This window comes from Odocoileus virginianus, chromosome 25, assembly GCF_023699985.2.
Source record: "Odocoileus virginianus isolate 20LAN1187 ecotype Illinois chromosome 25, Ovbor_1.2, whole genome shotgun sequence".
NCBI classification, from domain to species: Eukaryota; Metazoa; Chordata; class Mammalia; order Artiodactyla; family Cervidae; genus Odocoileus; species Odocoileus virginianus.
In genome coordinates this window covers 12,682,481-12,694,612 of record NC_069698.1, presented here as the reverse complement: position 1 = coordinate 12,694,612, position 12,132 = coordinate 12,682,481, and the positions used below count along the sequence as shown (strand labels likewise).

Genomic DNA, 12,132 nt, shown 5'->3' with positions numbered 1-12,132 from the left:
AGAATGTCTCTAACAAACCAGATCTTGAACAAACCAATATAACATTACCATACCCCCCAAAAATTATTCCTGAGTATTGCTGTATGCCCAATTACTCTTATCTTACCCTAAAATTTCTCTGCTTATCTTAAAAATGTCTTCTTGCAATCAATTTGGATCAAGATCCAAACAAAATCACGAGGTCCACACATTACTTTTGGAAGATGTATCTGCCTAATGCATGCCAGTTATCTTGACCTCCTTCCTTTTCTTTTTAAAAAAATGCCACTTACATGTAGTCTTTATGGTTGATAGAATGTGTTTCTCTAGCTCCTTTATTTCCTATAAACTGCTAAGAGCTTGATCAGATTGTGGTTCACTTTTATCATCGTTGTCTCAAAGCTGCTCAGGTGGTACTGCTGACTCCCTACTGCATCACCTCAGGAGGCAGTTAATATCCAGCTGCCTTCTATTACTGTTACAGTAATAGATAGTTCCTCAGGTGATTTGAGTTTCTAAAAGCTTATCCAAGACCATACATTCAAGGCAATATGCACATGGTGATCAAGAACCCAGATTAATTGAGAGCTGTCTGGGAGACAACAGTGGTTATCACTCAACAGACCAGGAACTGTTCCTCTAGGTAGGTTGAAAAGTGGGGAAGAGATGAAGGGTTCAACTAGAGATGGAGAGGAGCCCAGGAGATGAACATGATGCTCAAAAGAACAAGATACTAAGTTCCAGTTATAGTTTTAAAAGACATTTTACACACTTGTATCAAATAAATATCATTTTACACACCTTTTCCAAATAAAGTCACAGAGAATTTTAGAGTCGTTAATTTTATGATGTTAATTCACCAAGATAGTCTTAGGAATTTTTCTACCTTTCCTGCTAAAGAGAAAGGTTCTGATCTCTAAGCCAAAGGTTCTCAACTTGACCTCAAAGTATATTCTCCTGGGAAGCTTTAAAAATCCCAAGGTGTGGGTCCCACCCAATCCCGATTCAACTGCTGTAGGTTGGTATTATTTAAAAGTCTGGTATTATTTAAAAGTCTATCCAGGTGACTCTAAAATGCAGCTGTAATTGAGAACCACTGTTCTTAGCTAAAAATAAAGACAACAGCAGCTAGTATTTACTAAGCAAATACTATGTGTCAGGTACCACTCTAAGCACTTCACATGTACTAGTCTCATTTGCTATATTACAGCTGAGGAAAGAGAGATCAGGTAACTTTCCTGAGGACACAGAGCAAGCTAAAAGCAGAGTTAGTACTTTACTAACAGGAAGTTTGAATCCAAAACCCGTACTCTTAATTACCATGATATACTGACTCCTAAGCAAGACTTATATTTAACTGCAGATAAAATTATCAAAGAAAAAAACCAATACAAAAAGATAATTAACTTCTACCTCCTTAGAAGCAGTAGAGTGGTATCTTGTTACAAAGGAACCAACACAAGCTTATTAGAAAAGTGGACAAGACAGACAAGAATCTTCTCTTCCCAAAAGAAGATTCAAGTTTAAGATTTCCAGACATTTCAGTAATTTCCCACATATCCTATGGAGCACAGTTACTCGGTGTTAAGCATCTAATATGACTTCAGTTTTAAAACTCTGGGCACGGATATATTGAAAATGTCCTACCTATTTCGGTTCTACTAACTCCAATTCCATTGTAAATTCTCAAGTAATTAAAGTGGCAAGAATCAGAATCTTCGATGTCAAAGTCACCAAATTTGATGCGCACTCTCTCTCCCGTCTTTACACGAATCTCCCATTCGCAAACAGTGCTGTTAGGATAGGTGTGTGGGTAGTTTATAGACGTCAGGGTTCCACTTTCAGGACCTAGTACAGTATGTCCACATCCATCACCTTAAAAAAAAAAAGTTAAAGAAGTGATATATTATTTTTTACATCTTTAACTTACACTATAAATAATCAGGGTTTTGTGAATATTTTAAAATATGTATGACATCAGATATTTCATACCAACCGCCAATACTTCCCATACACAAGATAAACTAGGTGACGTGGTTCTTGGTAAATCTACTTGTGTGAGCCAGGAGAAGCCAGGTTAGGTCAAAATAATCAGTGGTTAGCTTTATGAGTTCAAAGAACCTTCCAATCAGAATAAACAGAAGTAAACATAACTTAGTAACAATTATACCATATTTATATAGACATATCATAATAAATCCAATCTTTAAGAGTATTCACAGTAATTGTTCAAAATAAATAAAACTATAAAAATAAATCTACATGATCAGTTTCATCTATTTACTTACAAACACCACAAGCCTCTTCTAAAATCTCTGTAAGAAGTTGAATGATTTCTAAAAATACTTAAGCTATACAAAAGACTGGGGCTTCCCAGGTGGCTTAAGTGGTAGAAGAACCTGCCTGCCAATGCAGGAGACTTAAGAGATGGGGGTTCGACCCCTAGGTGGGGAAGATCCCCCAGAGGAGGACACAGCAACCCTTCACATCTTGGGAGCTGCATTATTTGTTCCAGAAATTCCCTCAGCAACTGAATATTCCCTAGCTAACTTAACACACTGTAAAAATCCAATATCTGCATTCTTTCCTTTATCATAAATGTGCTATTTCACTGAGCACCTGCAAAGAGACAATAATACTGATTAAAAAGTTTCAGCTGCTGCTCCAATTGTATCATTTAGCATTCCTTAATGATGGGATTCAAATAAATGTCTAATATGAAAATGAATACATCCTTTCAAAATGATAGTATTTTCTCCTTCAAAAAAGCTGTTTATGATCACCTTTTGGAATAGTTTAGAACTTAGGGGAAAAAAACACTATTAAGAGTGATACTTCTCAGTTTTAACCTCAATATGGATACAGATAAATTGAAGAAAATTTTCTATTATCTTGATTTTTTATTTTTAAGAACAATGCAGCACTGATTTTATTTATTCGAACAGAGTTTTAAAGGCCTATGAATAAGAACATAGTATCTAAGAAGTAGCAGTTGTAAAATAAATGTTTATTTGCAAGGAGATCCAACCAGTCCTTCCTAAAGGAAATCAGTCCTGAAAATTCTTTGGAAGGACTGATGCTGAAGCTGAAACTCCAATACTGTGGCCACATGATGCAAAGAGCTGACTCATTTGAAAAGACCCTGATGCTGGGAAAGACTGAGGGCAGGAGAAGGGGACGACAGAGGATGAGATGGTTGGATGGCATCACCAACTCCATGGACATGAGTTTGAGTAAACTCCTGGAGTTGGTGATGGGCAGGGAGGCCTGGCATGCTGCAGTCCATGGGGGTCGCAAAGAGTTGGACACGACTGAACAACTGAGCTGAACTGAATTGAATGAATAAAGAAACTGTACATTAACCTATGAAAAAGTTATCTCTAACTAGTCCCAAAACTAGCTTCAAGGAAGGAACAACAACTCTGTACCTAGATTCTGAGGACAATACAATTCTGAGGACAATTAGTATCTTGCTAATAAAGAAATTTTACTCTCAAATCCACATTAGTATTGTTACTTAGTCTACTGAGGTCAATGCCAACATCTGGCTTCTTAAATCAATCTCTCTGTTGGTAGCTTTTAACCAACATTGTGCTTAGTCACTCAGTTGTGTCTGACTCTTTGTGACCCCAGGGACTGCAGCCCACCAGGTTCCTCTGTCCATGGGGATTCTCCAGACAAGAATTCTGGAGTGGGTTGCCATGCCCTCCTCCAGGGGATCTTCCCAGCCCAGGGATCGAACCCATGTCTCCCTCATTGCGGGCGGATTCTTTACCATCTGAGCCACCCGGACTTCATTTGTCTTGTAGACCTGCCCTCACTCCACACACAAAAATGAGGCATTGTGACTCAATGATATCATAATACAGAAAGGCACCATTAAATAAACCTGTGAGTTTTTGTAATACATCCACTGACCTTTTACAAACATAAAATTTAGAACGTTATACAACTCAGAGGAATAGAAAATAACCACAAATTTCCCCCTGAAACTACCATGAAAATACCTTTAATATTGCTTCTGGGTATTACATAAATTAAAAACACAGGGATACAAAAACTTCCCTTGTGAAAATAAATGAATTATAATTTAAATAACTTTTGAATAATCACCAACATTTTTCCTTAGAGAAAAAGACAACCACCCTAAGAGAACGTCTATTAATAGCAATATGAAACTAGTCAGAAATGTACTCTTAGCACTGAAAAGATGAAACCAAGCTTTCTGGAAGTGTTTCAATCTTTAAAAAGTAACCCTGAATAAATGAAGTAATTCAAAATATAAGTGTATTTTCTTTAGTATGTATAAAATTAAGGCAGTTTTTTAAGTGATTAGAAGTGTTGATGGCTTTCAGAAGGCCAAGAATTTTGCTATTAACAGCTGAAGTCAGAACTTAGTAATGGCAGATTGTGGCATTTCATGTATTCCCCACAGGCTATTATTTAACCTAAGGTTGTCATGTAAAAATGAATTTTTCAAAAAGACCACAAGCAGAGTGTGAGGAGATATCTTTTTTAGATATCAATTTTTAGATATCTTTATGTTCATATTTGATTCTTCATAAACGCACAAAATGTCTTTTTGCCTTTTCCTCTGCGCAGTGTAGTTCTTACAAAAGTTAACAAAACAAATACTAACGGATGAAAAACAGGATTTTTGCACATGTGCTGATGAAGAAAACAATTAAAATGGAGCTGTCTTTTTTTCAGTATCTTGTGTAGGGGGAGGGCATGAACAGTCCACAAGTTATGTGCCAAGAATGTTCTAAAATATGTGATGGAGTTCAGAGCTTTTCTCCTCTTGCAAACAAGATGATATGCACTAAAGTTAAAAGGAAGTCTCAAACCTACTGCAATGCACAAGCCTGAATCTTTCATATTTCCAAGTCTATCTGATAAGTTTAACCTGATTTGATAAATAGTTTAGCTGGCCTGACCAAATACCTACTGCTATGAAGAACATGTTTAGAATATTCCAGTTGGAAAGGGATACTACGCCAGCAGTTTTCAAATGTTTTTCTCTGTTATTACAAAGTAAGAAATATATTTTACACTGCGACTCAGTATGGTTTTAAATATATATTCCTGACCCACCAAAGGGTCCCCACCTGCACAACAACAACGAAACACTGTGTACCACGCATCCAAAGGTGACAATGTTGAATTCTCAAATCAAAGAAAGACCTTGTGCTCATTTTTGCCCCCAAATTAGAAAATGTGCTTCCAGTTTATGTCTACAGTGCTTAAAAGTGAAGCCTAGTCTACACCAAAATACTGGAAATGGGACGACATATTTTAAAATAGCACTGAAATCGGCAAAATATTATCAACAAATCACCTAACGCAGGAGAACAGAGGTTCTCAAACGGGGATGGGGGACATTGGAGCAATTCTACCTCTCACTTGGCAGAGCATAGAGATGGGTGGGAAAGATGCCCTGGAGGAGGGCATGGCAACCCACCCAACCTGACTGAGCCAGTAAATAACAAGAGGCAGGTCACCACTGGAGGGGGAGGGGCTACTAGCATCCAGCGGGTAGAGGCCAAAGATGCTGCTCAAGTATCTTACAAGGCACAGGACAGCCCCCAAGAATAAAAGGGTGATGGACCCAAAGTGTCAAATAGTGTCAAGGCCGAGATGGGCTGACTTGGAGAAAAGGCTAGGGTGTCTCCAACAGAAGATCTGAGCTAGTTCCTTTTCCTCTGGCTAAGGGTACAACCCAGGGAATAGTTTTTCCCACAAGGTCAAAGAAATAAGCAGAAAGCTTATTTTTCTTTAAGCCAAAGAGGAAAAAAAAAAAGTTCTTATTACTCTGCAGCCCTGAAGTATTTTTCTTGGTCGGGGCCCCTCACTTAACACGAGTGTTTGAAAAAGGATGGTAATAGGGTCAGGAAGTAAGAGTCTCCAGATTTTCTGCTTAGCTTTGTAACTGGAAAGAATAATAATCTGTGACCAGGCTAACACTACCTACTATTACTCACTTTCACAACATAGAATTGACAGAGAGTGTAACCACTACTGGAAAAATAATTTTCAAAATGGGTATCACAGGACCACTCCATACACTCACTCTCATCAGTAACTCCACACGGCCAGCTCTTTCTCCCTCCCCAAGTCCATCATCACCCCCGCGCTTGTCGGCTACTTCTTCTTCCCTAGATGGTCTCTACCAGACTATAGTGGGCCATAAAGGTAGGAAGCCTCTTGATGCAATTTTTGAATTTTAATTTTATTTCAGTGGACAGAAAACACTGGAATTTGATTTCACTGCCCCTTTGGCTGCAGATGTATCTAGGGGATTACTCAGAGAACATGTGTTCACTTCCTCCAAATACTGTCAGGTCAGATGTGGTAAGCCAGATACAAATTTTGATACTGCTCCAGGAAAATAGCTGAGTAATTTTTTTTTTATTACATATCTCAAGAGAAAACACAAGGAATGTTAATTTAAATAGCAGTGAATTAATACAACAAAGAACACATGCTTATTTTAGGCTGCTTTCTAAACATCAAGTGTGTTTTTTAGATACACATGTGCTCACGATTCTGATTTTATGTAACCCTCCAACTATGTGACTACCCATATTGTAGTCACATTAGTATTAAAAATAGTAGAAATGATCTTATTTAATTTTATTAATATGAACACGAAGTGACTTATAAAAACACTTTAACAAGAACAAACACAAACGTAGGAAACTTGCATAAATATGCCAAAAATGTAGAGCAAGGCAACTTTCATTACAATCTTTATAAACTAGGAGAGTTATACTTTTCCAGTGGACTTTCAAGGGTTTTTGTCACGGTGCATGGGTGAGTCTGACTGTATACTTCCTCTAAATATTAGTCACTTCTGTCACATCTTGTAACACATCTGTGAGATTTTATAAGAAACAGAGGAGAGAGACATTCAGAGTAGGAAAGTGTTCCGCAGAATGACTCGCATTAATCAGGATATCCTATTTCATTAGACTTCAATGAAGATTTTTAATGCACTATTTAGCACTAAGAATTTTCAGACTACAAAGTACTATATAAATCCTATTACTCTTAAGGTTTTCAAAGCTGCATCACGACAATCTCAAAAAGATACTTCAAGGCCCTACTTTAATGTCATTCATTTTTTGAAAAAATATTGCAATAAGATGGATAAGTGCCGAGAGCTCCAAGAGGGTTATGGTGGCGATTTTAAGGAGAAGAAACAGCTCCCAGCTCAGTCTTCTTTAAGCCCAAACTCCTACCTGTAAGTAGCAATAATTTACAAAACTGAATCACGTGTACGAAAGTGAGATGTTAAATCCTTTTCAATCCCCAAGCACACACAGCTACATAGAACACAATGGTTAAGCAAAATGGGCCCTGGGGTCACACGATGAATGCAAATGCCCTACCACTCACTGTGATCTTGAGAAGGTTGTTTACTGCTGCTAAAGGTCAGTTATTTTTCAGATGGGTACACTACCATCTCATACCGCAGAGGGGAAGAGTTAAATGAGATGCTGTATGGAAACCCCTATTATCAGGCTTCCTAGTGGCTCAGTGGTAGAGAGTCTGCCTGCCAACGCAGGAGATGCGCGTTAGATCCCACATGCCACAGAACAACAACGTCCCTGTCACAGCTCCTGAGCCTGAACTCTAGAGCCCAGGAGCCACCCCTGAGCCAGCGCGCTGCAACTCCTGAAGCCCGCACACCCCAGAGACCATGCTTTGCAACAAGGGAAGCCACCGCAATGAAAAGCCGTGCGCAGCAACCAGAGTAGCCCGCGCGCAGCAACTAGAGGGAAGCCCACAGAGCAGCCACCACCCAGCACGACCAAAAATAAACAAATACGTAAATAAATAAAAAGATAAAACAACACAAAGCAAAAAACCCTCCTCCCTACTGTCAAGGGCCTAATCCACATAATGTGCTCAATAAATGTCTGAGGGTATTATTACAGTCATAAAGACCAGAAAGGCTTTTGCTTAGCATATGTAGATCCAGTGCGTTTGGCACAGCCTCGCTAAGCCATCAGAACAATGGCTCATTACTTCAGAAGATTTACAGCAGCTTTAAAGTTTCGAGTACAGTGTCCTGTGAAAAGTATAAATCACGAGAAAGTAATTCTCACTAATCTTCTCCCGGATGACCTCTACTTCACTTCAGTGCCTCATGAAAACACAACCTAGGCGTCGTTTTTGCTATTACTGTAGACTCCTCCCCGCTGTGAAATGTCAAAATCTTTAAGGCCTCACTCCTTTGGTCAGTCTCCTGACCCTCCGGCTCTTTCAAACCCACTGCTCGGTTACTGTGAACTTCTCTCTTTTCTCCCCATCTATTATGTTGCCCTTAGCCTCACTTCTTTCCCCACCCAGCCTGGCTCTCACATCCAGTGTGGGAGCTACACTCTTCCGGGCCCCTTCACTTTTGGGCCACTATGCCTTCTTGAGGATCTGTCTGCCTGGGAACCCTCCACCTGGGATCAAATGATCTCTCTGCCCAGGAGCCAAGCACGACTGGAAAAAAACAAAAAAAAATCACAGTCTAAGGAACAGCTGTCATTACAATAATGGATCCTGATTTCAGATGGGCATTGAAAGTCAACAGTATTTTCACTCAGTGTTTCTCACAATTTTGTCAACGTTAGAACATTAGGTTCTCAGGCCCCCATCTGTTTCAATAGATTATAATAAATATGGCAGAAAAATTATCTGAAACTTGGAAATAGGCTAAAAAAAAAAGGGTGAGCAGCAGAACCTTTGAAATGCCATAGAGACCCAAAGCTGCCCCAAGACTACAAAGTATTTAATCGGACTTGTAATTTATCATCAACTAAAGGTCCTAGTCTTGGTTGCACATAAACTTGCAATTTTTTAATTAACTTATTTTTTAATTGAAGGACAATTGCTTTATAGTATCGTGTTGGTTCTACCAGACATCAACATGGATCAGCCATAGGGTTTACCTATGTCCCTCTTCTCTCATTTGATCCTCCCTCCCACCTCCCTCCCCATCCCACCCCTCTAGGTTGTTACGGAGTCCCACCACTTTGAGTTCCCTGAATCACACAGCAAATTCCCACTGGTTATCTATTTTACATGTGGTAATGTATATTTCATGTTACGCTCTCTATACATACCACCCTCTCCTTCCTCTCCTCAGGCTGTGTCCATAAGTCTGTTCTCAACATCTGTGTCTCCATGGCTGCTCTGCAAATAGGTTCAACAGTACCATCTTTCTAGATTCCATATCTATGTGTTAGTATATGATATTTGTTTTTCTCTTTCTGACTCACTTCACTGTGTATAACAGGCTCTAAATTACAAGTCCATCTACCTCATTAGGACTGACTCAAATGGGTTCCTTTTTATGGCTGAGTGATATTCCATTATATATATGTACCACAGCATCTCTATCCATTCATCTGTTGATGGACATGTAGGTGGCTTCCCTGTCCTAGCTACTGTAAATAGTGCGGCAATGAACATTGGGGTACATACATCTTTTTCAGTTTTGGGTTTCCTCAGGGCATATGCCTAGTAGTGGGACTGCTGGGTCATATGCTAGTTTTATTCCTATAAACTTGGAGATTTTTGTCCTGTGGAGATGCATATAATTTCTGGACAGTTGAAAAAAATAAATCCAATTATTACAGTTTATAGCCCTAATAGCCCACTTTTAGTCATCTAATCTAGCAGTTACAGCCTAACACTGCCTATCTAAACAGTAATCTCTCAAATACTCTTTGGACACATTTTAACCTCTTACTGATTCTTTCATTAATTAATGAGTTGAATAAAATCTTTGATATGTTAATTTTATATTTGCACGACAGGTATAATTTTGCTTCAGTGGTGCCTAGGAAGGATCCACACTCTTAATAAACTTCAGAATTCTAACAATGAGAGCAACAACAAAAACATACAATCTTTCTCCACCCAGTGTTCCCCAATATCTACCACTTTTCCCCACTTTTTTTTCCTTATAGAGATTTCTCAGTTTTCCACGTTTGATGTCTTATTTCTTTGTATCCTGTACTCCCGTCCATTCTAGGCTCAAAATACGACAATTCGGTTTCCAGACAGTTGTGGGTTGCATTGTGCTTTCCCTAGACCCCATTACCCCAACAACCAAATTATATGTTCCTAATTCCTGGAACCTATGAATGTCACCTTATTTGGAAACAGGTTTTAGCAGATGTAATCAATTTAAAATGAGGTCATACTGGATTAGGACAAACCGTAATCCAGTGTCTGGTGTCCTTATAAAGAGAGGGAAATTTGGACAGGGATACAGACGTAGGGAAAATACCACGGAACCTCAGAGGCAGAGACTGGAACGGTGAAAAGGGATTCCAAAGACTGCAACCCCCAGAAGCCAGAAGCAAGGAAGGGCCCTCACCTAGAGCCTTCAGAGACAGCATATGGCCCTGCCTATACCTGACTTTCACAAGTTCAGCCTGCACAACTGTAAGACAATAAATTTCTGCTGCTTGAAGCCATCTAAATTTGTGGTGATCTGTTATGGCAGCACCAGGAAGCACAGACCTACCTTCCCAATGGGACTAATTCACTAAAGCGGTCAGTTTGCGAGCTGCCAAGTCAACAGATACTTTGCCATCCTTATCATCTGTGACCTTTCCACAGCATCTGGTATTGCTGGCCTTTCCTTCCCTCCCACCTTCCTTCCTTATCGGCCCTCCCTCCTCCTTAGAACTCTCCTTCCCCAACTTAGTTCTTCTTTTAACTCTCTAATTGCCACTTCTCTAGCATCTTAGCTGACGTCTCTGGACTACAGATCACAGACACTGCGGTTCTCCAGCGCTCCTTCCCCTCTCTCTGTATGCTGCCAGGGCCATCTCTCCACCCCGACTTCAGTTACCACTAGGTGGAGAATGCTCCAAAGTTTCCAACCTTTCTCCTAATTCTCAAATCTGTCATCTACTTCTATATTAAGCATCTCCACTCAGAAATTCCACAGTATTCAAACTCATGTACCAAGCATTCAATGAGCATCTTCCATGTGCCAAGTACTGAACCAGGTGTTAGAACAAGAGAAATGACAAGGCTCCTGTCCTTACAGAATTTACAAAGTAGTAAGACAGACATAGTATTAATAAATAATTTCAGGGATGTTGAGTACTGCAGGAAAGTAATGGATGTGATACAGTGTATGCGTGCGCATGCATAGGATAAATAGCAATTAAGTAGACAAATACTTGTGGATGAGGGAGGTGTTGAAAGCAGAGAGAAGACAATTACAGAAGGAAAAAAACCCAGCATTTTTAACTGATCTTTGCTCTCTCAGATTTAACTGGCCATTAAGTTTTATACTTTGTTTCCTTGGTATCTCTAAATTTAGTCCCTCTGAACAAGTGCAGGCCCTTGAAGAGTTCTCCAACAGGTTCCCTCCACTTCCTTTCTTTCCTCTCCAATCCACTGCCCACACTCCTGCCAGTGTTTCTTAGACTGGGTCATGTAGGTCCCTCATTTAAAACCTTCAACTGTTCTCCACTGATGCTACAATAAATCTCCAACTCTTCGGCAAGAATACAAAGTCCATTATAATCTGTCCCCTGACTTCCTTTCCCATCTCATCTCTCCCATGACAGCCTCTCTGCCCCCTGGATGTCTGCTCTGGAACTGTGGGTGACTCCCAGGTAACTCCCGCATGCTGCACCCAGCCTCTCTCCTCTGCACTCCTCAGCTCTGCCAGCAATAATGTCCTTCCTCCTCAGAGCCACCTGGCAAATACCTACCCGGTGTTTTCTCAGGAAACCTTTCTGAAAATCCAGGGCTTCCTCTCCATTTCCATGATTAAAATCTCTTTACTGAATATGCTTAATTATGCATATTTATGTCGGTTTGCCACACCAGCTGCAGAACTCTGCTAGGCAGGCAATGTGTTCTGTTCGCCTGGGTAGCCCCAGACATAGAAACAAGGCACGCTGGTTCTTAAATGCTGCCGAATTTAGAAAATAACAAACTCAAAACAAACCAAGGGCAGGCACATGATAGATAAGCGATACAACAGCAGTACACAGGCCTGGGATTTCCGATGTAAATTCTAGCTATGCCAACTTCTGAAGTGATCCTAGCACTCAACCTCTACATCCTCAACTAGACATGGGAATAATACCACCCCATCTCCCAAGGTAATCGTGAGGGCTTGGT

The 12,132-nt window shown here is 39.9% G+C and overlaps 1 protein-coding gene across 1 annotated transcript in view; it reads right to left on the bottom strand.

Annotated features, from left to right (window-relative positions):
- DCBLD2 (discoidin, CUB and LCCL domain containing 2) overlaps positions 1-12,132 on the bottom strand; it is a 75,957-nt gene that overhangs the window by 53,658 nt on the left and 10,167 nt on the right. Inside the window, exon 2 of the mRNA XM_020869831.2 lies at positions 1,627-1,854. Within this exon, the coding sequence (XP_020725490.2) occupies positions 1,627-1,854 (228 nt within the window). The remainder of the gene's footprint in view (positions 1-1,626; positions 1,855-12,132) is intronic.